The sequence below is a fragment of the Mauremys mutica genome, chromosome 2, assembly GCF_020497125.1.
Source record: "Mauremys mutica isolate MM-2020 ecotype Southern chromosome 2, ASM2049712v1, whole genome shotgun sequence".
Classification (NCBI taxonomy): Eukaryota; Metazoa; Chordata; order Testudines; family Geoemydidae; genus Mauremys; species Mauremys mutica.
The window spans coordinates 110,249,413-110,275,749 of NC_059073.1; the positions used below are offsets into that span (position 1 = coordinate 110,249,413).

The 26,337-nt window shown below is 41.0% G+C and overlaps 1 protein-coding gene across 2 annotated transcripts in view; it reads right to left on the bottom strand.

Annotated features, from left to right (window-relative positions):
• The window catches only part of CDKAL1 (CDK5 regulatory subunit associated protein 1 like 1), a 636,289-nt gene that overhangs the window by 134,801 nt on the left and 475,151 nt on the right, over positions 1-26,337 (bottom strand). For both annotated transcript variants that reach the window (XM_045004929.1, XM_045004930.1), the window contains exon 13: positions 12,828-12,890. In XM_045004929.1, coding sequence (XP_044860864.1) covers positions 12,828-12,890 — 63 coding nt within the window. The remainder of the gene's footprint in view (positions 1-12,827; positions 12,891-26,337) is intronic.

The window sequence follows — 26,337 nt, forward strand, 5'->3', positions numbered from 1 at the left end:
ACACAGTCTAGTCAGTTTCTCTGAACAAGACCATACAGGGCAACAAGCCTCACGAGATCTCGGGACAAGTTCGAGATTTCGGAATACGCTCTCATTGGCTGCGGCATTGCACAGGAGAGCGGACAAGTGGGGAGAGACAGCTGAATCCGTCTAGCAGACAGTCCTGGTAAGCCTTACAGTACATTCTGCTTATCAGTTAATGGATAGCTGTGCCCTCCCGCTAAAGGCAATCTGGAAATCATATACTCTGACCCTTTTCCAGCCACTCCCGCCAGTGCACGGGAAAGATCAATGTATGCTTTTCCTATGTGGCCTACAACACGTGGCTGTTAAGCGAGGGTCATTGTTATGCAAAGTAAAAGTCAACCATTCACAACAGTAACAATACACTAATTGCCCTAATTAGATGCAGCATTTCATGAACGAGATCACCCTGATGCAGGTCCCTTGGAGTCACAAAGAGCGGATGCTAAGGGAAGCCCTGCAGAGACCAGGACCATATGCGGCCATGCTTGTAGAGGCGATGATTCCCATCTACATAAGGATGTCCTGGCGCGGAAGAGTGTGCTTCCACGGAGCACCCAACAAGGCACCTCTCCCCAGGAACCTCCTGCGGAGGCTTTTCGAGGACCTAAATGAGACCTTTCTTGAATTGTCCCTGGAGGATTATTGTTCAATCCCTATATGTGTGGACCTACTTTTCATATCGTTTTTCATTGAAAATTTTATATATAGTATTTCTATTTTTTATACCTGTTTTATAAAAAATAAATGTTTACATGTTTCTAGCACTTACCGCCTGATCCTTCCCCTGATTCAGAGTCCGGGTTAACGGCCGGGGAGGGTTGGTAGGGGATCTCTGTGAGGGTGATGAAGAGATCCTGGCTGTCAGGGAAAGCGATATTGTGTTCGCTGTCGCCTGCACCGTCCTCCACAGACCCTTCCTCATCTTCCCCATCGGCGAACATCGAGGAGGAACTGTCCAGGTTCACTATGTCATCCACTGAGTCCACGGTCACTGGTGGGGCAGTGGTGGCAGACCCACCTAGAATGGCATGCAGTGCCTCGTAGAAGCGGCATGTCTGGGGCTGGGCTCCGGAGCGTCCGTTTGCCGCTCTGACTTTTTGGTAGCCTTGTCTCAGGTCCTTGATTTTCACGCGGCACTGCATTGCATCCCGGCTGTATCCTTTCTCTATCATTGCTTTGGAGACCTTCTCGAAGGTCTTTGCATTCTGCTTGCTGGAGCGCAGCTCCGACAGCACAGACTCCTCGCCCCACACACCGATCAGATCCAGGACTTCCCGGTCTGTCCATGCTGGGGACCTCTTTCTATTCTTGGATTGGCCGGACTCCTCTGCTGGAGAGCTCTGCATCGTTGCAGGTGCTGCGGAGCTCGCCCCGATGTCCAGCCAGGACGTCAGATTCAAAGTGCCCAGACAGGAAAATGAATTCAAATTTTCCCGGGTCATTTCCTGTGTGGCTGGTCAGAGAATCCAAGCTCGGACTGCTGTCCAGAGCGTCAACAGAGTGGTGCACTGTGGGATAGCTCCCGGAGCTACTAAGTTCGATTTGCATCCACACCTAGCCTAATTCGAGCTAGCCATGTCGAATTTAGCGTTACTCCACCTGCCGGGGTGGAGTACCAAATTCGAACTAAAGAGCCCTCTAGTTCGAATTAAATGGCTTCCTAGTGTGGACGGTTGAGCGGTTAGTTCGAATTAACGCTGCTAAATTCGAATTAAAGTCCTAGTGTAGACCAGGCCTGGGAAAACTTTCTAACTATAAGGATAAATAAACAATGGAACAAGTTACCTCAGTAGGTTGTGGAATCCTCATCACAAGAGCTTTTTAAGAAGAGATTAGATAAACAACTGTGAGGGACAATCTAGGTGTGCATAATCCTGCTTCAGCACAGGGAGATGGACTAGATGACTTTTTGAGGTCTCTTCCTACATCCTCTGCTGTGTTTTAAAGTCTAGCATTTGAGCTCATATTAAGATAGTGGACTAAGGGAAGCATAGAAAAGGGTCTAATACAACTTTATTTACTGTGTAGAAGAGTTTTTATCTCCATTCCTTTCACAGACTAACTGAAACAGACTAAACCAATAGTTTCTCATAATCATTTTGGGTTTTGTTGTTTTACTGTATGATAATGAACACTTTCTTCTACCATCTCTCATGACCATAATGGAATATATCACATAGCGGAAGTTAAGACAAAAATGAAAATTATAAAAATGCTTTCCCTGGAAAGAATCCAAACTATAGAAGTGGAACCCAATTTTGATTTTTTGTAACTTGGGAAAATCTGATCAGGGCCTTCACCTGAAATATGTTTGACCCTTTTTTTTGGATGAAGTCCTATAGCAACAGCTATAGAAAATTCTCAATATAAAGATTTTCGATTTCATATGGAAAGACTTTAAATGTTTAAACAAGCCCCACAAGATTTAATCATTTGTTAAACTATGACATCTGGTTCTCCACAGGGTTTATAATATGCTTCTGGAGCTTGAGCTAACCTACGTGGCATAAAAATTTGTCTTATTTTGCAAACACCACAGGGCCCTGCAAGACATCTTCTGTGCTGCTACTTGATATCATCCAGGGTTTATGCAAAAAGGCCTGGTTTGCTGAAGAGCTTTGAGCTCTCCTATTACTGAGACACAACATCAGAGGAAAAACACCTGTTTTTATGAAGCACACGTAAGAAAAAGTAATAAAATGTTAAAAACAAGGAGTAAACAGGACAACTAGAAAGTTAATGGAGTATGTGGCTTCGGTGTAATTTGTAAAATGACTATCCAAAATGCTTTGAAATAAAGGAATACAAAACCTGGCTAATGTCAGTGAACCTGACATGTTATTTAACCTTCCACAAGAACAAAGGGAGATTTGTAGTGATTTTGTGAACAAAGTCAGCTTGCAGTCTCCAGTGAAATGGGTGGGGTGGATAAAACACTAGTCTATCACATCCACACAGTTGGCTTTTAGGGTGGGTAATCTACGTAAAAAGCCAGTATAAAAAAACCTTAGTGCTTGATCATACACTCACTGAAGTCAATGGCAAAGTTCCTATTGACTTGAATGGTGCAAGATCAGGGCCATTACAACCACCATTATCCCCATGTCTTTCTGCTGGTCTCTGACATGTGGCACAGAAGCTACATCTACGCTGTTCTCTTGAGAGAACAAGTTGTTTTGCGTTGATTCCATATACAGTGCTTCCTTTCCTCCTGTAGGCGGTGCTGTGACCAACAGCCATGGTAGTGCCATGCCAAGGCACATCAGAACAATAATGGTTACAAAACTCAAATGGGATCAGATGTTTCTGATGTTAACAACTGAAATGCAGGAAGGTAGATATCCCATTTGTCAATATTTTTCTGGTAACAAGCTGTCCAAATCTGAAGAAAATATTTTGGAAGCAGCTGCACCAAAAGGCCATGTTGAGGAAGACTATTACTTTTGTGCTCTATAAAAATATGAATATGCAAGCAAAAGTTGCATAGGCTAATTCTGCTAGAGGATCACACTGCAAATTCATGTCTAATAAACTAAGATCTCTTTTAGTATTACTACTTTTCAGATTTTCCCAGCCCATAAGAACTGTGTTCTGGGTTATTTTTCTACATATTTTTCTATGTTGAACTCTTTTAATAATATTTTTCCCATTGTATTATTGTTTTTAGATTTCTCTATATTATTTCTCATTCTGTAGGGGTTGGTTTGGGGTAAGTCCCAATTTAGTAAAATCTATGAATTTCATTAGCATGTTACTTATACTCTCTTCAAAATCATTAAGATATTTAAATAAGACCAACTGTGGTAGCTCACTAGACACCTTCAAAGTCAATATTTTTCAGTCATTTTATTACCTTTGCTTACCGTCTTGCCTGTTTTTAATGCATGTCTGGTGACAGGACAGTTTTTAGTAAGGTTTCACTGTTTCTATAATAAAAATCTGTCGTACTTGAACAAAATGCAACCGTTTTTCACTCTGAAAACTGAGGCACTAATCCCAAACAACTTGGTTATCAGGAGGTAGTGGAGTCTTTTTTCTTTTCTTTTCATGTTTTTTGATTAAGTGTTAACAACTGTTACAGCAAAGTCTTAAACCATAACATTAAACAGCAATATACTGCATATTTTTATATATTTGTATTCATCAGTGCTGCAAAACAAAAGCAATCACTGATTTTATAACAGCAAACCAATATTTTTTCCCATTAACTTAGGATGCAAGACATATCTGTAAGTGGATTTCAATTACTGAATTAAGGGCAGCACATGTCCTCTTGTTTCTAAGCAAGCCTTTCAATAAACAAGCAAGTCTCTCCATTGTAATATTTTGTTACCTTTTTTACTGCCTCCAAACTCTGTATGCTCCTAGAAACTGAACAGCTCTTTCTAAAAACCCAAATATTTGCCTGCTGTTTTTGATTTCAGATGGTAAGAAAATGAACTTGAATACAGCTGATAGTTAAGTGAAGAAAAAGTAGCAGCTTTTCAGACCTTAAGATTTTCTTTTCCATCAAGCAGTGTTCAAGTGTGCCATTAGCACAAGACCATTCAAGTGTTCCTCCTTCAGTCTTCTTCTTTCAAGTCTCACAACATACCACAAGTGCACAAACAACCTTATGTAACCTGCTCCAAAGAGCAGTGCTGAGCATGAAAAACAAACAAATAAATAAAATGAACCAATCCAGTGCCTTGTTTCTGAGGTTACAATGAGCATGTTTTCCACAAATATTTGGTCATATTTGACGTATGATCAATTAAATTAAATCTGAAATCTCTTTTCAGGCATCAGTACAAGGCTCTGTGCAAGCCAGTCGACAATAACCCAATAGTCTCATTTTCCAGAAGAACACTTCAAAGCACCTGCACTCCTGCATTAGGAAACTTGAACTATGGCTTGTAATGTAGGCCTGACAAATTGCGATAGCCTTCTGATATAGTACAGTGCTTGTTCTTGGAATTAATGGAAGCTAGGGAAAGTGATTTTTGTTATTTTCCAAAGTCATAAATCCAAATCATTATCTGAGAAATCTGAAGCAAGAGAAAGTCTCTCAAAAGAAACTGCCTTTTAAAAATTCTGCCTCAGAAATGCAATCTGCACATCCACATGGAAGTGGTGCTGTATATGCATACTCACAGACAAACAAACAATTAACATTACAAAAACCAATTCTTTAGTCAGAAAAAAATATTAAATGTGACAGGATTATTGCCTATTGTTTTATAGCAATTCTGAAAGGGGGCTTTTCTAACATTTAAAAAAAAAGTCAGTATCTGATTTGGGGTACTCAGAGTATGACTGTCATTTCTTTTACAAGATAGCTCCTATCATTCATATGTAAAACAGAGGACTTTTTAAGACCAGTAAACTGTGAAACTCCTAACATTGTCTTAATTAACAATGAGGAAGAAGACAGAGAACCTTGGGGAATCAGGGAATGCTAGAACTGTAGTACCGCATGGATTATTGAAAGATGCAAGCCTCGCTTCTTAGCTATATATAATGCTGCAACTCTATGTTCCTATTTTTCACAAGCTTCTTTCAAAAATTAAGTCTGGTGTTAATATTTTCAATTATGCCAGATGTAACTTTTTTTTCAAATAAAAAGATTATTTCTATGATCTCTCTTTGCACTTTGGGTATCAGTTTGTAAGGACACTATACAGAGGTTACTTTTTCAGTAAGATGCTTGTGAAAATGTTTTCTTAGATTAAGTTATTCTTTTAGTATTTAGTCATTTTCTCATGCAATCAAAGTTATACTAAACAGTAGACAAATCAAAATTACAGATTTTTGAACCACACATTTTTAAAAGTAATTAACATAGTACGACAGTGTCACTCCTTGCAGCCTCAGTGCTGAGCCAGTTTTTGGGGCCTTGCTGGGTTGTTTCTGTTAGGAGGAGAAACTGATGATGGAGTCAGGAGTTTCTTTGGTGCAATCCTGTTTATGTATAAAGAAGTACACAAATCCTGTTTCCCTGAACACAGCAGAAACAAATAACAGGAGGCAGTTTACTTGGCTTCCTCTCTCTTGACTCCTTCCTAGGGCCGCACTCAGTACAACTTCTCTCCCTGTCTGCTGACTTTCTGCTTCTCACTAATGTACAGATGCATATCATTACCACCAATCAATGCCCCAGCCCTTGCGTGTGCAATCAGTCAGGGGAAACCCACAGGGCCACATGGCTTAGCTTCTATTCAGGCGTTGCCATGATGGGCCATGCTTTGGGTGGTTGATTCTATTGTTTCAGCTATCACAAAACAAAAAGGGTCTTAACTGGTCCCTCCATTTAGTCCAAATGAAGGGTGCTTAGTACACCCATGGACTTCTACTAGGTCTGTGTTGATAATAGCCATTTACACCTTCCAGCATAGCAATACACATCATTTTATTATAACTGTTATCACTATTACATGAGGCATTAAGTGTTTGCAGGATCCCAGCCATAGGAACTAATTCAGAGTCCACTGACACCAAGGGAAGTTTTCTCATTGATTTCAAGAGGTTCTGTATCAGGCCCATAGACAGCTAAACAAACTAATGAGAAAGGATCATGTGAGTTAAAATGGCTTAGTTATATGACTATCTAACTGGTCAACCACTTGGGGCATTATTAGAGACATGATTAGGTGAGATAGATTAGATAGCTACCCTGTGCTATGGCATATGTGTGTAAGAGGAGGTTACTTACCTATAACAGGAGGTTCTTAAAGATATGTGGCCCCATCTGTATTCCACTGAGGGGTTAATGCATGCACTCTATGCACCTGGAAACAGAGAATTTGAAAGTAGTGTCCTTTGGTCCATGCATCCTGGTTTCGTCCACAGTGATAAAGGGTGGGCAGACTGACCACACCTCCAGTTCCCTCTCCACTGCAAATCCAACAGATCTGCAGCAGAGGGGAAGGAGGGAAAGAAGTAGAATACCAATAGGGACCACACATCTCCAAGAACCTTCAGTTACAGGTAAGTAGCTCCCTCATCTTCTTCTTCGAGTGATGGTCCCTATTATATTCCACTGAGGGTGACTAACAAGCAGTACCTAAGCTGGAGAAGAGTGCAAGGATGCAGATGGGAGAGATTAGCGGTGGACAGCCATGCCCGAGGCATCCATTGCCGAGTCATGCATTAAAGTGCAATGCGTAGCAAAGGTGTGTACTTAACTTTACATGGCCACTCTACAAATGTCCCGAAGTGGTACATCATGGAGTGAGGCCATGGTCGAAGGCTGGGCTCTCGTTGAATGTACCAGCACCCCTATTGGCTATAGGTGGTGGGAGCCCAGATAATTGATAGCAGAGGGTAATGTACCGAGAAATCCACTTAGAGATATGTGGTATGGAGACTGCCTGCCCTTTAACCAGTTCAGCTATTGCAACAAACAGTCTGGGGGAATCTCCTGATCAGTTTTGTCCTCCACAGGCAGAAGGCCAAAGCCTGATGGTCATATAGAGAATGGAGTCGTCGTTCCTGTTCTGAGGCGTGTGGATTCGGGAAGAAAGCAGGTAAATGAACAGATTGATTAACGTGAAACTGGGAGATGAACTTTGGCAAAAATTTGGGATGTAGGCTTATGAATACTTTATTTTTACAGAAAGTCATGAAAGGAGGGTCTGATGTCATGGCCCTGGTCTCATCAACCCTTCTCACCAATGTGACAGAAACAAGAAAAGCAAGCTTCATGGAAAGGAGGGCCATAGAATATGATGCCAGCGGTAGGAAGGATGGTTTGATTAGTACAGATAGAACCAGGTTGAGATCCTGTTGGGGACCAATGGGTTGTACAGCTGGGAAGGTTCTAATGAGGCTCTTCCAAAACCTAGCAGCCAACGATTAGGTAAAGATGGAGTGTCCTTCCACCAGGGGGTGAAAGGTGCTAATTGCCACTAGGTGGACCTTGAGAGAGCTGAGGGCAAGACCCGATGCCTTTAAGGACAGGAGGTAATCCAGGAGGAGGGGAATCCCAGCTGCTTCTAGGGAAAGCCCATTGTGTTTTGCCCAAGCATTTCCACTTGGCTCGGAAATAGTGCCTAGTGGAGTCCTTTCTGCTGCTGGAGAGGATATTCTGCATGTCTTATGAACATGTCTGTTCTAGAGAAGATGCCCATCCAAATACAAGGCTCTGAGGTGAAGCACCTGTGGATTGGGATGGATGATGTTGCTGTTGAGTTGTGTGAGGAGATCGAGGAGAGTAGGAATAGGGATTGGGGGACCGACATACGTACAAAAGAGGTTGCGAAACCAAAACTGTCTGGGCTAATAGGGGGTGATCAGGATGACTGTCGCTTTGTCTCATCTGATCTTGTGAAGCACCCGTGGTAGGAGCGGGAGAGGAGGAAAGGTGTAACTGAGTGGGTCCGATCAGGGGACGATAAGAGCATCGCCCTGTGAGTGGTGTCCCAGGTGCTGCATTTTCTGTTGACTGGGGATGCAAAGACGTCTCTGGTCAGAGTTCCCCATTTGCTGAAGGTGTCCTGTAGAATGGTATCATGGAGTTCCCACTTGTGGTCTATCATGAACTATCTGCTGACCGAGTCTGCAATAACATTCTGTGTCTCTGGAAGACAAGCGGCAAATAAGATGATCTGGTAGGGGATGCACCAGTTCCAAAGGGTGACTGCTTCTGAGCATAGTCTTGTCACATTTGTTGATGTAGCACACAGTCATCGTATTTTCTGACATGATGAGAATATGATGGAAACAGATGAGTGGGAGAAAGCTTGGCATGTCTTCCTTACTGCTCAGAGCTCCAAGGAGTCCATGTTCCCTCTGGCATGTAGTGGGTCACATGCGCTCCCCATCCTAGGCAGGAGGCGTTGGTGATAATAGTCTTGTTCGGGGCGGGAGGCAGGAAGAGAATCCCTATGCAGATCTGACCTGGGTCCCTCCACCATTGGAGGGATGAGATTACCTTGGGGGGGAACTGTTAGTTTGAGGTCCATGGTGTGATGATTGGGTGAGTAAACTGTCTGGAGCCACATCTGGAAGCAGCCAAGGTGAAGTCGAGCAAAGGCGGCGATGTATGTGCACAAGGCCATATGGCCCCAGAGGGATAGACAAGTCTTGGCCATGACCAAAGGATTGTTGACTACATGAGTTATGAGTTCTTGCAGACTCTGGAACTTGTCTTGTTGTAGGTAGGCTCATGCCATGATGGAGTTGATGGTGGCCCCTATAAAGTCTAGGCATTGTGTGGGATTTAAAGTTGATTTGTTGGCATTGATACTGACTCCAAAGGAAGAAAGGGGGCTGAGCAATATGGAGCTTGAAACTTGGGCCTTATGTCTGGACTCTGCCGCCAGGAGCCAGTCGTCAAGATATGGGAACATGAGGACGCCATAATGCCTGATGTGGGCTGCCACAATGGAGAAAACCTTGGTGAAAACTTGGAGGAGTGGCAACTCCAAAGGGAAGAACTCAGTACTGGAAATGTTGCGAGCCGACTGTAAACCTCAGGAAATGTCTGTGGGCTGAATGAATGTCTATGTGAAAGTATTCAGAGTAGCAGCCGTGTTAGTCTGTATCCGCAAAAAGAACAGGAGTACTTGTGGCACCTTAAAGACTAACAAATTTATTTTAGCATGAGTCTAATCAAGCTCATCTCAATTGATTAGACTCTCCTGTTGGTATGCATACTTCCACCTTTTCATGTTCTCTGTATGTATAAATATCCCCTGTCTGTGTGTTCCATTCTATGCATCCGAAGAAGTGAGCTGCAGCTCACGAAAGCTCATGCTAAAATAAATTTGTTAGTCTTTAAGGTGCCACAAGTACTCCTGTTCTTTATGTGAAAGTAGGCATCCTGCATATTAAGAGCCTGAAACCACATATCTTTTTCTAATGAGGGGATAATCACTGCTAGTGTGACCATACGAAACTTGGGCTTACCCTGCAACAACAAAAAAGGACACCAACTATGCCAGGTTCTGTAGTGCTGAATCTGGACACACTGTGTGTATTGGGCTCTGAAGAACATATAAAGCTCGCCAAATGTAAGTAGTTTTGACCCATCAAACTATTATCACAACTGCTTTAACATCTTTTTACAACAAGATTACAGGTTTTAAAGGACAAGTATGATTTGGGAAAAAAATATTAGAAAAGCTAAGCACTCTCTACAGATGGGAGAGTCAAAGATTTTTCTTAGTACAACACTGATTCACTAAAATGCAGACTGTAAAGGCTTCAATGGCATTCTTCTGTGTCAACACATGCTTTTAAATTCAATAAAATATTTTAAGTGAGAATGGCGTAGCTGAAGAACTAAGAAAAATCCCTAATTTTTAAGTTTAATTTATTTAAAAGCTCTGCTTATTGTGATAGTCTTCTGAGAAACACATCTCATGTTTATGAGGGTCTCAGGAGAATCTCTCTCTATTTCTATACATCTTACTGCAGAAATAGTAATGCTGTAACACGATAATGCACCTAAAACCAAAAGATGACATAACAGTCAGTATTCAGTCACCAAGAATGCTGGATTTTAAACCTTTAAGACCCATGCCCTACATAAACACAAGCACAAAGGCAAGTATTTCAGAAATAGGAATAAATTGCCCAGAAATGGACCTCTGTATTTCTCCACAGAGGACTATAAAAACACTTAAAAAAGAGAATTTGGTGAAATCTGTTTCTAGAAAAGCTATGTAAAATTGTAAATTCTGGAAGCGGTTAAACACATGTCAATAATAGGATCATTCACAGTGGTTTTTTAATAAGCAAAGTATTTGGGGAGTCCTCCACATAAAATTATTTGATTTTTTTTTCCAAATGATGGGATTTTAGAAATTAAATTTTTCACTTGAAAACTGTACATTAGTGTCACATAATATAATTTAAATATGGTAATGTTTAAAAATATACTTTTCATAATTCACATTTCATGCAACCCTAGTTTAAGTGCAGCAATTAGTGTTTGTAAAATTGAAATCTTCATTTACAAAGTAGAGTTTTGAATGACATTGCAGGTGGTTGTTGGGTGTATTGTGCAGGTTCTGGATGGTGTTAGTGGCCTGTGATATACAAGAGGTCAGACTAGATGATCCCTTCTGGCTTTGAACTATGACTGATTTATCTGAACTATCCATACAATTTGGATTCATGTGATTAAAACTAAAAACTAGGAATTTTATTGGTTGTGAATATTAGAATGAAGGGTTAAATTGGAAACTAAGTGCATGCAGCCAGAACACTTGCAGCTGGTTCTCTAGGCCCATTGCCAACGGGGAGACAATTGCACTGGGGAAAACCTTCATAGGCAGAATTTTTTAAAAAATAAGGAGGGAGGAGTCTCCCCTTACACTACCATTTCTTCTCTTGTTCCTTTTACTCTTTCAGGCACACACATGCATACATGGAGCAAGAATGAAAGTGCCAAAAGAGTAAACCTTGTTAGCTTTAAAAATCACTCATCAAGCGATTCTATTACTTTTAATAATTTATTAAAGGTCCTAAAACAAAGATCAAAAGGAAATATATCTAAGCATTTACATTCAGTTCCACATCGCTTCATGACTAATTTGTAAAGGAGTGTATAAGTCTTCACAACTGAAGCCAAATCATTTGAGGATACTTTGATATAATGCCACAAAGGATATGAACAGGAAGGCGGCAGGAGTTACAAATGGCCAGGCTCCATTAAGAGTGCTAATAAAAGAATAATGGAATTTCCTTGTGCAATGAATTTAAAAAAGTGTTTAGCACAGGAGAATTTAGACAAGAAGAAGAGTATCAAAGCTTTTGGTTCTTCAGTTGCTTCTCTTTATTAGATCTTAATTGATCTATTATTACATTTACCTTAAACTGCTCCAGCTTCAAAATGCAATATTCCCATCAGAAATCCTGTCACTAATTTCTTTTACTCATAACATTTGTCAATTTCCACCAGCCCTTAACATCTGCACTATACAGACTATAACAAATGATAGAAGTCTCTCTACAAAAAAGACATTTCAAAGTGAAGGATGTAACTTGAAAAGAATTTTAATAATTATATATCATTGTTAATGCTTTTGAAAATTTGTCAATGCTCGAGATAATTGGTTGGTATGGAAATATCATCGTAAACTGCATGAAGCTATTCAAGAAGGAGTTCTCTATTTCCAGTACACATTTATTTGCTCCACACAGGGTCATAACTTACTAGCAAGAATGACAAGACGGACGTCTCACTATTACTTCTTAAAAATTCCAATACTTTCAAAATTGCACAAATACTTAGCGCTTCACAAAACAGCAACACCACAAAAGTAGATCACATATTGCTGACAAATAGTTACAAATCAGCTGTGCTTGCTTAAAGAACCAAACTCATGAATTATTGGGTGTATTTTCTTCCTCAGAATATCCAGCAGGCTTTCTATTAACAAAGCAACCTCCTCCAATCATACCTCCAGAATCAACAGGTAATCCATTAGTGTTACATATTTCAAGGCTTAACGGTCATAACAAGCTAACCAATGTACTCAAGAGGAACAAACTTAAAAAAAATGTATCAAATACAACAAGTGTTGATTTTTATAAGATTCATTGTAAATCCATAAATTATATTTCTGGAAGGTTAGTGAGAGCTGTATGTTTCACAAATACCAAATCCAGAAATTTAGTTTCAGGCTTAGGCATGAACAAATGTATCACTATACATTTAACATATTACAATTAAAAGAAAGTTAAGATATCTTAGAGACACTTCAAGATCTTCATCATTCCCTTTTACCTTTATGCTAATCAGACAAGATAGTTATCTTAAATGTTTGAAATTGTTCTAAACAAAAAATACTGCCGGTGTATTTTTTTCTTACCTTATGATCATAAGGATTGTATGAATGAAACAGCTGGGATAGATCCTTTGTTCTTTGCTTTTTCTGCAGAATAATAATAATAATAAATAAATGTATTAGAGAAATTACAGGGCAAAAGACAGGAACGGCAGATTTTAAAATGCTTTATACAAGCATAGACATGCATGATCTGCAGACTTGTTAGTGGAACTGCAGGTGTGGAGTATAGATTATGCATGGTAAGGGTATTTAATATCACAAGAAAGAGCTAACTTATTCTTCAAGAATAATTTTAAAGGTGTTACCTTAATAAAAATAAGGCACAGGTATATACATCTGTAATATCATTGGAATCCATGAATATCTGAGATGCATTTTAAGTTATTTACAAGAAATCATCTATAATGTTTTGGAACATACAATATTGAAAATTAGGCCCCAAACCTGGAAAGATTTGCTTATAATTCAAGCATTTATTCATAGTCGAGTTTTACAGTAGAATAGGTTTAATGGCAGTTTAAAGTAGCCTCATTTATTATTTTTATTATTCTTTTGATGTTAACACCGCTGTAACCTTGATTGTGGACAATTAACAGATGCTATAATATGTAATGCCCCTAACAAAATCTTCTGTAACTGAAGATATGGTGCAGAGAGAGATGGGAAGAAAACAGTCACTATGGGCTGAATCCAACTTCGACTGAAACCAATGAAAGACTTTCCACTAAGTTTAATGGAAGTTAATCAGACCATCTGTAGAGAAAATTAAATACAACCTTTCAGCTGCATCTAACTTGACAAAATGGTGCAGATTGCAGTTGCCTTTATATTTAATATAAAAATGTGCCTCACAGAGGCTACAAATCCCATTATGCAAAGTTCCATTTTGACCAAGGAAGCAAGCTCGCTGCTTAGAAAAAGATGGATCGTTGTGTACTCTAAACTTAAGTAAACCAGGGACATCTACATGCTACGTTCTTGAACTCTTAGGTTGTATTTTGACCTGTAGACTGCATTTAAGTCAGACAAGTTCACCATCTAATTTGATGGATCTATTAATGTTTATAGCACTTTGGACTCTAAACAGGTGGCTGCATGACTGCAATGTTTATTTTTAAGCAACTGGAATGTAGTAGGCAATTTAGGTTATCTTTGATGATGCAATAGGAAAATCCCTAATTATTTCCCATCTTGGCACCACTTTTATTTTCATTTAAAAGTGCAAATACAATGGCTTAATATTGCACGTGGTAAGTCTAGTTGCCAGGCCAATACAAACTTATGAAGGATAATTGCAGCTAGGATAATTAGGGCCACTAAAGTTATCAAATGAATAATTCTTTTTCTGTGAGGTCAGTAATTCTGTTTTAGTTACCAGCACTAAAGAGTCAAGTGAATAATAAGCTCTCCTTCTTTAAATAAGCATGGTAAATGATGGTTTTCAGTATAAAAGAGGGGCATCTGTATAGCTGATACTGATTAGCGTAAGTAATACCTAATAAGAAGACAGGTTTTAGAGTGGTAGCCGTGTTAGTCTGTATCAGCAAAAAGAACAGGAGTACTTGTGGCACCTTAGAGACTAACAAATTTATTTGGGCATAAGCTTTCATGGGCAAAAACCCACTTCATCCCCATGCTAATTTTTTCCCCTATTTGTTACTCAGACCTTCTTGTCAACTGTTTGAAATGGGCCATCCTGATTATCACTACAAAAGTTTTTTTTTCTCCTGCTGATAATAGCCCACCTTAATTGATTTGTCTCGTTAGAGTTGGTATGGCAAGCCCCATCTTTTCATGTTCCCTGTATATATATATAGGGATATATATATATAGATATATATATCTTCCTACTGTATTTTCCACTCCATGCATCTGATGAAGTGGTTTTTTGCCCATGAAAGCTTATGCCCAAATAAATTTGTTTGTCTCTAAGGTGCCACAAGTACTCCTCATTCTTTTTGCTAATAAAAAAGTTGTTCCTCTGAGACTGCTAATGAGCTAATCAGTTTCTCTATTACTAAGATTAGTGATATCTAAGATAATTTTTTCTAGTTGTAGTTTCTTCTTCCAGCTGGAGAGCAATACAGTGTATCTTTGCCAAAAAAAGATCTCCTTAGCATGGGATCTTTAGCATCAGGTATACCAAAGTTTTTTTTTTTTCCATATTAATAAAAAATTGGCTCTCTCAGGTATTTAAACTCATCAGATCCACCAGTCTGGATTACCATGCATTCCAAATGTCTTCCCTGTCAGTCATTCAGAGAAATATAATGAGAAATTGGAAAAATGTAGCTACATTATAATTTACTAAGTTCCTTAATAAAATCTTAATACATAAGTATGCAAAAAGTAAACAAACAAACAAACGATTAGTCAAACTTGGAAACTTCTATCAGATTTCATAGAAATATCTGGAAAAGATATAATTCTTATTTGCCTATATTCGTGACAGCCCTTCCCTCCTCTCTTCTTACCCCGTCTTTTCTAATGCTCATGATGTGCTTTTTATTATATTATTGTAATTGCTTTAAGAAAACCAATAACATTATATGACAGAAAAGCCAGCTGCAGCCCTTTGACTCCTGGCAAACTGCCATGTGTCCCTCAGTTAGGCAAAGCATGGATGCCCTCTCTAACACCCTGTATGCATGCCGTCTAGCACTCTTTCATTAGAGCAGTGTTTCCCAAACTTGGGACATTGCTTGTGTAGGGAAAGCCCCTGGCAGGCCAGGCCAGTTTGTTTACCTGCCCCGTCCACAGGTTCTGCCGATCGCGGCTCCCACTGGCCGCGGCTCCCACTGGTTCACTGCTCCCGGCCAATGGGAGCTGCTGGAAGCCCTCTAGAGGTTGCCAGGGTTTTGTAATATGGGAAAAACAACATTTTTTCCCTAGCCTCTTTCTGGAAAACAGCTGAATTGTTTTAGTTGAAATTCTCCCCTCCATGCCTCCCCGAAAATATCTGCATGAATGAGAAAGCCACAATGTACATTTTTGGCCCAAACGGTTAAAGACTGGCAAAGTTATAGGCCACCAAACACAGGATCTTATAATGGGAAGTGTTGGGCAACCATACTAATAGGCAGCTCTATCAGGCCCACCTGTATATTTAAATAACCACAATTTCTCCTTGCGGAAAAGGAAAGAGAGAGAACAAACCACACATGGCAGATGCTATTTACATTGCTCAAGGCACTTCTGGAAAGTGCTCAGATACTTTGGTGATGAAGATTGTGTAAGAACCAGAGCTGAAAATAATATACACAAAATACTTAATGGTCAAAATCACATTTCATCAGTGCTCAATGGCCCTCATACACTCAAGCAGAAACATTTTTAGACTACCACAAATTCCTGATAGCATATATTTTAAAATGAAAGACTCACCGGTAATTAAATATTGCAGCTTTTAAATATTTCCCATACATGCACTCAAGTGACTACATATTCTCAGAGATACTCAATGGCTGTGTGAATATTTTTCCATATTTTTATATATATATCTGATGTTAGGCAGAGCTAAAGCAGACTATATTATTCAAACTAAAATTCTGGTTGTTTTTAGCTTCCCCCAAAACCAAATAAAAAACACAACAGGCAGCTCTGAGAGATATTTCTGCAGCTTCTGAAAGTATCCATTTATTATAGAAATTAGATATGAAACTTCATTTTAATGTGGGCCTTTTTATAATTCAAAATGCAATTAGAACATATTTAACTAATATCCTCTCCCCCCTCCCTTCAAGGCATCATTGATTCTCTAGATGAAACCATAGTTTTGGTTTAATCCCACTAATGCACATTTATTCAGGTTACCCCAGCAGTGTAACAGCTGTGGTAGATGAATCAGCACAGTAGGGAATAATAATACATCTCCTATGACCTGATCTTATGAGGATTAAACAATATCATTGCCCAAATGCTGTTAAATAGTATAGTTTACAGCTCTCTTCAATATGTGAGTTTAAGGTAGAACTGTAGTTGTTTGAGATCAAGGAGCACATTTACAACATTAACATGAAGAAATCTGTACTCTCCTTATATATCTTCTGTCATTGGCTGCTATGTTATTAAAACATCTAGACATCAATTATACTATATTAAACACTGCCCTGCCTCATACAAATCCATATTTTGAGCAGTCTTTTTTCCTTCCATAAGTTCTCAAAATCTATTTTCATCAAATAAAAATATGTACTGCATAAAACCTAATTCTATCTTCTATCAGAAAGACATAAACACAGTGGTGGAATAGGATATATGGCCCTCTGAGGAAACAGAGGAAATATGTCTCCTTCAGTATGGAAGCAACAGCTCACCCTGTGGAGCTGTCTGCCTCAGTGCTGTACAAAACGGTTAGCATTTTGGAGGTGCATGAGACTGCCAAGACACAATCAAGCATGATGAAAAGTGGTACTCTCCACTGGGGAAGCAGTGGTTTTGGTGTGCTGTGAAATTCTGATGAATCCTGGACAAATTTAATTTTAATCCTATAGTCCTTAGTGTACAGTACTCAAAGGACCAAGTTTTATGGAAGTGATAAGATAAACTCAATATGCCTTTTCAAAGTACAGATACAGAGATATTCAGATACAATGGTGATGAGGGCCATATCTAGATGGAGGGGGAGTAATTCTTCACTTCTTTCTTTTACTACCAACTATAAACTTCATGTTATTTGGTAACTGCAACTGAAGTATTTTCCATTGCCCTCTTTAGCTGGGAAAAACACATAAGCACCTGCTGTGGAATGGATTAAAACATTGCTGCACTCCTGGTGTATGTACTGTAAGCCCTCCCCAAACCCGGAGCCCCCTCCTGCACCCCAAACCCCTCATCCCCAACCCCATGCCAGAGCCCTCACCCCCCTGCACAGTAACCCCAGCCCCAGCCCAGAGCCCCCTCCCATACCCTGAACCCTTAATCCTTGGCCCCACCCTAGAGACCACACTCCCAGCCCAGAGCCCATACTCCTCCTGCACTCCAACCCCCTGCCTCAACCCGCAGCCCCCTCCCACACTCCTAATCCCTCAACCCAACCCCACCCCTAGCCTGGGGTCCCCTCCTGCAACCCAAACCCCTCATCCCCGGCCCCACCCTAGAGTCCGCACCCCCTCCTGCACTCCAACCCCCTGCCTCAACCCATAGCCCCCTCCTGCACTCCGAATCCCTCAGCCCCACGCCCCAGCCTGTACCCCCAGCCCAGAGCCCTCACCCCTCCCACATCTCAAACCCCTACCTCAATCCACAGCCCCCTCCCACACTCCAAATTCCTCAGCCCCACCCCCCAGCCTGTACCCCCAGCCCAGAGCCCTCACCCCTCCCACATCTCAAACCCCTACCTCAATCCACAGCCCCCTCCCACACTCTAAATGCCTCAGCCCCACCCGCCAGCCTGGAGCCCCTTCCTACATTCCAAACCCCTCAGCCCCAGCCCCACCCCAGAGCCCACATCCCCAGTTAGAGCCCTCCTCCCCTCCCGCACCCCAGTCTTCTGCTCCAGCCCAGTGAAATTGAGGGAGGGTAGGGGAAAGCGAGCCACCGAAGGAGGGGGAATATAGTGAGCGGTGGGCGGGGTATCAGGGAAGGGGATGGGGCATGGGGCGGGGCCTTGGGGAAGGGGCGGGCCTAGGGTGTTTGGTTTGTTTGCAATTACAAAGTTGGCAACCCTAGCCAGGACATATTTTTAATCATTTGTATGCAGATTTGAATGTTTATTCCTTCAAATACTGTACTTATATTATACCACAAATATGCACCAAATCACCAAAACAACCAAGTTACGATGGCCTGCAGATAATCTGTTGTTGTGAAGAACAGAACAAGAAATTTGATCAAAACCAATGAGCCACCCTTTTTGACCTTGAATTATTCTATATGTCATCCTAGTAGAAAAGAGGTTAGAAAACTCTTCCGCCCCAGTCAGATTGCAGAAGTTTTTGATAAGCATGTAACTTACTTTTACCATGATCCTATGACTGTTCCCTGCAAGGTCTGAAAGGGCAGAAGTGATAATACAACTAACTTTCTACAACCAATTCTGACACCAGTGCAATATATCATTTTTATCAGCATTGCTACCACCGGTGGTGTTATTCCTGCCTTGCCGATCACACCTATAATGAAACAGACTAAAATTCATTTCAGGGGTGGCTAGGGTTTTTGACCTAACTTATCTACTCCTGAATTACTATGTCAAAAACAGACTCGCTGTTCTGGTTTATTTATTGATATACATAAATTTCATTATTCATCTTTGCTTTTCTGAGAACACAGTTTTAAAGTTTTTGTCTGATAAGACAGACAACAATGTATAATTTGATATTTTCAGCATTAATTATTCATATATCAGACTGCATTTTTTTCAACTCACAACATAAGTATAAAGCTATATAGCTGCATGTTATGCTTCCTGTGTTCTTACAGTGCCATACTTTTACAAACACTAATTTTTTTCTCAATAAGTTTAAGTTTACTGTTTAAACAAGGACCCGTGTAATGTAGTGACACCATGGAGGGGAGGGGGAGATAAAAAAAAACCCTAATGCGTCTTTAAAAAAAAAATCACATTGATCTAATTTGGGATCACAAATACTAAAAGGCATTAATGATTATGGCAACATCAGTGACTCCATAGTTAAGGTTGAGTTTTGCATTTAAAGCAGGGATTTAACCTCTTTATTTAAAATTACAGCATTTACTCCCCAAAATTACAGCACTTACTCTGAGTACAGAATTAATTTTCTGAGAATTTACAAATAAATCTATTAGTTCATGAAGAAGAATTAATTAAAAATGGGTCCTTTAAGAAACTTAGCACCCAGTGTCAGAAGTTTTTCCCCCTAATAATCTCAGTAACAAAACATGCTCTTCAAACCTCTCATAGGGATGGCCAGGCGTCCAGTTTTCTAACGGAATGCCTGGTTGAAAAGGGATCATGGCGGCTCTGGTCAACACCGCTGACCGGGACGTTAGAAGTCCGGTTGGCAGTGCAGTGGGGCTAAAGCAGGCTACCTGCCTGCCCTGGCTCTGTGCAGTTCCCGGAAGCTATCGGCATGTCCCTGTGGCCCCTTGGCGCAGGGGTGGGGGTGAAGTGCCACGTGCTGCCCCTGCCCCAGCTCCCATTGTCCGGGAACCGCAGCCAATGGGAGCTGTGGGGGTGATGCTTGCAGGCTTGGGCAGAGCCATCTGGCCCTCCGACTAGGGGCTGCAGTGACATGCTGGCCACTTCCAGGAGCTGCACAGAGCCAGGGAAGACAGGGAGCCTGCCTTAGTGCTGCTGCACCGCTGCCCGGGAGCCGCCTGAGGTAAGCGCTGCTCTGATGGAGCCTGTGCCCTGAACCGTCTGCCCCAATCCTGTAACCCCATCCCGGACCCTAACTCCCTCCCAGAGCCTGCACCCCTGTCCCAGCCCTGAGCCCCCTCCTGGAGCTTGCACCACACACTTCCTCCTGCACCCCAATCCCCTGCCCCAGCCCTGAACTCCCTCCTACACCCAAACCCCTCATCCCTGGCCCCACCACAGAATCCAGACCCCCAGCCGAAGCCCACACCCCAATCCCCTACCCCAGCCCTGCACACCCTCCTGAACCCTAACTCCTTCCCACAGCCTGTACCCCATGCCCCCTCTTGCACTTCAACCCTCTGCCCCAGCCCTGAGTCCCATAACACACTCTGAGCCCCTTTGCCCCAGCCCGGAGCCCCAAATCCCCGGCCCCACCACAGAACCTGCACCCCCAGCTGGGGCCCTCAACCCCTCCAATCCCCTGCCCCAGCCCAGCGAAAGCGAGTGAGTGTGTGGGAGAGCAAGCGACGGTGGGAAGGGGGATGGAGTGAGGGGCAGGGCCTTGAAGAAGGGGCCTCGGGGAAGGGGTGGGGCAGGGGTGTTCGGTTTTGTGTGATTAAAAAGTTGGCAACCCTAACCTCTCATAGTTAAAAACTCACTGAAGTCTTGTGCATGTGCTACAATCCTTTTTTAAATTTAAGATTAACGGTCATTTTTCCTATTATTCTTCGTAACTGAAAATGCATAATGGCTCGGGGGATTGCAGGGACAGTGGGATGTAAGTGTGTGGACCCAGGATAACCAGAGGGAGGAGCAAGAGGCAGGGGAAATTTGGAGCATATGTGGATGGGGAAATTTAGGGTGGGACAAGAGGCAGAGGGAATTTGAAGGACAGGAGAGAGAGGGATGCTGTGGTGGACATTCCAGCTGCTCGATCATGTTCTGGGGGAAAAAAGCAGTAGTAAACTCAGTTTAACTGGATGATATATTCTGGCTGTTTTGTGCTGCTCCAGAGTGGGGACAAGTAACCAGAGTATACTGCTGAATCTGACCATGACAGCTACAATTTCAAAAAATGATTTAAGGTTGATACTTTATAGTTTCAAATCATTAGAAATACGGTAGCACTCCCTTTAAGTTTCTTGTTTAGTTTAGTTCATATATTAAACTTTTTAATTAAAACAAAAGCAAGGACTTTCTCAGACAAAAAGTATGTTAAAATGATGTTAAGGTTGAGAATACGTATCAGTACTTTAGAGTAAACTACAGTCAGGGATGTTGCAATTATCCCAAAACCAAGCACTACAAACACTGGAAATTCAATATCAAGGTTACACTTTAAAAAAAATTCAAATATGTTAAGGTGTAAAAATGCAGTTACAGCAACCAAACACCCTTAAACTCTGCTCTGTCACAGTCTCTTCTAACTTCCCATTTAGTTAAGACTCACCAAAATCCTGAGCACAGGCTATATTCTGACATACGTATTTTAGGATTAATAGTCTGTCTACCCATTATTCTTCATAATTTTAAGTTTCTCCTTCAACAGAAACCTTAACTCTGCCCTGTAGTGACACCATGCGGAGATGGGAGAGGATGAAAAAAATCTAATGTCTTTAAAAATCCATTTAGTCTAATCTGAATCCACAAATATTAGCATGCTCTAAACATAATTCTGGGTTTTTTGGATTAAAAAATGGTAACTCATTGGTTTGATCTAGTATGGCAATTTTTGTGCTTCTTTTTGTGTAATATACTTGATGTACATGGGATGATGATTATTAATTTTTTTTCAAATGAATTCAACATAAAAAGCAGCTAGAATATCATAGGCTGATGGCATTTTCCAAGCAAGGTGCTGTAACCGAACAGTGTTTCACTGAGTGAAAAGTATTTCACTAGTACAGTGGTTCTCAAACTTTTGTATTGGTGACCCCTTTCACATAGCAAGCCTCTGAGTGCAACCCCTCCTTATACATTAAAAACACTTTTAAATATATTTAATACCATTATAAATGCTGGAGGCAAAGCAGGGTTTGGGGTGGAGTCTGACAGCTCATGACCCCCCCATGTAATAACCTCGCAAACCCCTGAGGGGTCCTGACCCTCAGTTTGAGAACCCCTGGACTAGTATGAGGGTTTTTTTTTGTGTCGGGACTATTGCAACAGCTCTTCAGACTACCAATCTACCATCCTGGGACATATACCTGTATGGGACTATAATGGATAGTAAACTAAATATTGTTGTGTTAATTAAGCAGTTAGCTGGTATACAGAGTATCCAAGCCCAGGATCAATTTGGCTACAATACTCTCTTCATGGTGCGCCCCCAAATTGATCTGTTCAGTTGTTAGACAGTGGACTTGGATGTTTTCTGTCATCCTGAACAGATGAAGGATTGGCACAACAGTAGTCACCATGAAGGAGAAAGAGAGTTTAAGGGGGTATAATATGACACCAAATGAAGGAGGAAGGCAATAGCTAATGTCCATGTTTGCCAGGTTTCAGAGAGCCACGAAAAAATAAAAAAGGCCTTGTGCCTAAGGGATTGCCTAGTCTTGCTGTTTTATCTCAAGTGATCTGCTCTATTGTTCTGTCCTCTCTCTACTTCCAGTTTTTCAGCAATTCCAGATTCCACCACGGATTTTTAGCATGTTGACTTGACGTGCATGTTCAGCAACCAAAACAGCGGAAGATTCGAGTTCCAAATCACCCAGTGACCTGATCAACTGTGATGGCTCTGAAGGGGGTGCACTTGGAGCTCTAAAGACAGTTAAAGTGCAGATGGTGTCATTCAGAGCCCACTTCAGGCTGTGTTAGTGTCATCCTTTTCTTCCCAAAGGAACCCTTGCGGACGGCCAGACCAGTAACATAAGTAAATGGTATACATTCGCTCTCTTCCATGAGATATATAAAAAATAAATAAAACCAAATCCAAAAGCAAATACTGCACTTTAAAATTGATCTGTTAAGCAAAAATGAAACCTGAGTTAAATCCAGAGCTCTGCAGTGTTTAGAAAAGTACAGTGCATTGCAGGAACTATAAGAAGACTTCTGGCACTGGCGATTTCACTGTCTGGTGTTCATGAGGAAATAATCATCTGTTAAAATACAGGGAATATACCTTTTTACAGATACTAATCAATTATTCTTGGGATTTTTCTGCCTAAAATTTATCAAGGTTTTAACTATTCAAGCATTAGTGCATTCTATTCATACTGTATCTAAAGGAATGACTATCAGTAACAGTATAGATAGAGACAGAACCAACATACTTAACCTGAATTAAAAATTCCAAATCTCTAGGCAGCCAGGTATTAAATTAGTATACTTTTACCAATCTCAGCAACATTATTAATATTAGACCTGAGTGGAGACTTATTTCATGGCCTGTTTTGAGTTGCAAGCATATTTCAGGTTTATCATGGGAATTCCAGCAATGCCAAAGCCTAAACAAACAGGTTTTACTGTTCTAATGCACACATCTGATTTCAGAAATTACGTTAAGGACAATACTCCTAAACCTTCTATAGTTTGTAACCAGTCAGCAATGTTCTGCTGAGTCTTATCAATGAACGAGTTCTGATCAGACTAATGTCTTACATCAAACATAAGACCAAGAATAATAATAAAAAAAACTAATAGAGAAGATATTTATTTGCTTCATTAATTTTAGCAGTCTGAAACTGTGTCTTGTTTACTATGGCAGTTTGTATCTGTAATTAAAGTGAGTAAAAGACAGAGATGGGACCAAATGAAACCCATGTCTTTCTTGTGTAAGGATGGGAGGTTTCATAATCTCAATCGAGATCCAAGTTTAACACCTGGACTCAAATCTCTTCATTTTGGTGTGAACTGAAACCCCCCATATCTGAACACAATGACATATACAAGGCCATAAGTACAATCACTGTGGGATGAGAGGAATACACAACCCTCAACTTTATACTATCATGTTGATGTCTCCCTTAAAGCCTCAATCCATCAATGATCTCATTGCATTTACTTCAAAGGCACTCCATGCAGGCACTGTGATATGTATTTGTGTGTGTGTAGCTCATAACAAGTTCAGGGCTTATCCCCCCCGCCAATTTTATTTAAATCATAGGGTCAGACGGGACCACAAGTGTCATCTAGTCTACCCCACTGCCCAAGATGCAGGATTTGTTGTGTCTAAACCATCCAAAACAGATGGTGATCCACCCTCCTTTTGAAAACCTCCAGTGAACGAGCTTCCACAACCCCCTTAGGTGGTCTGTTCCATTGTCCTACTGGTTTTTTCAGTTAGGAAGTTTTTCCTGAGATTTAATCTAAATCTGCTGTGCTGTAGTTTGAACCCATTGCCTCTTGTTCTGCCCGCTGTAGCAAGAAACAACAACTTTTCTCCATCTTTTTTTATGGCACCCTTTCAAGTATTTGAAGACTGCTATCATGTCCCCCCTCAATCTCCTCTTTTCCAAACTAAACATACCCATACCCAGTTCCTTCAGCCTTTGCTCATATGGCTGCATTCCATCCCTTTGACCAAAATCAGACACAGTTCTCCAAGCAGAGGCCTAACCAGAGCTGAGTAGAGCGGTACTATCACCTCCTGTGACTTGCATGCTATGCCTGTTAATGCAACCTAAAATTGCATTTGCTTTCTTTTGCAACAGATCGCATTGCAGACTCATGTTGGGGCTGTGATCCCCACAACTCACAGAACCTTCTCAGAAGTGCTACTGTTAAGCCAGTTATTCCCCATTCTGTATCTGTGCATTTGGTTTTTCCTTTCTAAGTGTTGCACCTTACATTTGTCTTGAATTTCATGTTGTTGCCTCTAACCCAGTTCTCCAATTTATCAAAATCCCTCCGAATTCTAGCTCTATCCTCCAAAGTGTAGGCAACCTCCCCACACATCCAGCCTTGTGTCATCTGAAACTTTGATCAGCATGCTCTCTATTTCTACATCCAGGTCATTAATAAAGATGTTAAACAACACTGTACAGATCCTTGTGGAACTCCATTTGAGACCTCTCTCAACTCTGACATCATTCCATTAATAGTTACTCTTTATTTGTGGTTGTTTAACCAATTATGTATCTACTTAATGGCAGTTCTGCCAAGCCCACATTTCTCCAGTTCACCTATCAGAATGTCATGTGGGACTGTGTCAAAAACCTCGCTAAAGTCCAGGTATATTATGTCCACCGTATTCCTCCTAGCCACCAAACCAGTTACCCTGTCAAAGAAGGAAATCAAGCTGGTTTAGCATGATTTATTCTTAATAAATCCATGCTGGCTGCTAATGATTACCCCATCCTCTAGGTACTTGCACACTGAATTCTTTATACATTGTTCCAGTAGATTCCCAGGCATCAAAGTCAGGCTGACTGGTCTATAGTGCCCCAGCTCCTCCTTTCCCCCTATTTAAAGACATCCCCTACATTAGCCCTTCTCCAGTCTTCTGGAACCTCTCCTGTTACCTATGAGTTAGTAATATTATTGCCAGTAGCTTCAAGATTTATTCAGCTAATTCCTTCAGTACCCTGGGATGAATAGCATCCGGCCCCACTGATTTGAATTCATTCAAATTGCTCAGAAAATCTCTGACATGTTCTTTACTTATCCTTATCTGCATCCTTTCCGCTTTATTGTCTGTAGTAACTTTGCTAGTCATCTGGTCACATGTAATTTTTGTGAGAAGATTGAAGCAAAGTAGGCATTGAACAGCTCTGCCTTCCTATCATCTTCCATTAGCAGCTCACCTTCTCCATTGAGCAGTGGACTCACACCATCCCCGAACTTTGGTTTTTGTCTGATGTATTTGAAGAACCCCTTCTTGTTGTTTCTAACATTCCTTGCCAGCTATAAATCATGCTTTGCCTTGGATTTCCTGATTTTATCCCTACACGCTTGCGCTATTCCCATGTATACTTCCTTGGTGACATGACCCTCTTTCAATTTCCTGTATGTATCACTTCTGGTTTTTTAGATAGCTAAAAAGCTCTTTGTGCAGCTATACTGGCCACCTGTGGCTCTTCTTATCTTTCCTTTGTGTCAGAATAGCTTGATGTTGAGCCTCCAGTATTACATCTTTTAGGAACTGCCTGCCCCCTTCAACTCCTTTTCTAGTTGTAAATCTGTCTCAGGCATAACTTTAGTTTGAAAAAATATCACTATAATCTTGCAAACTGAAATGAATGAAAGTTAGATAAGATATATGGAATGGTAATGTAGGCCTCTTCTTATAAACTTCTGTTTGGATAC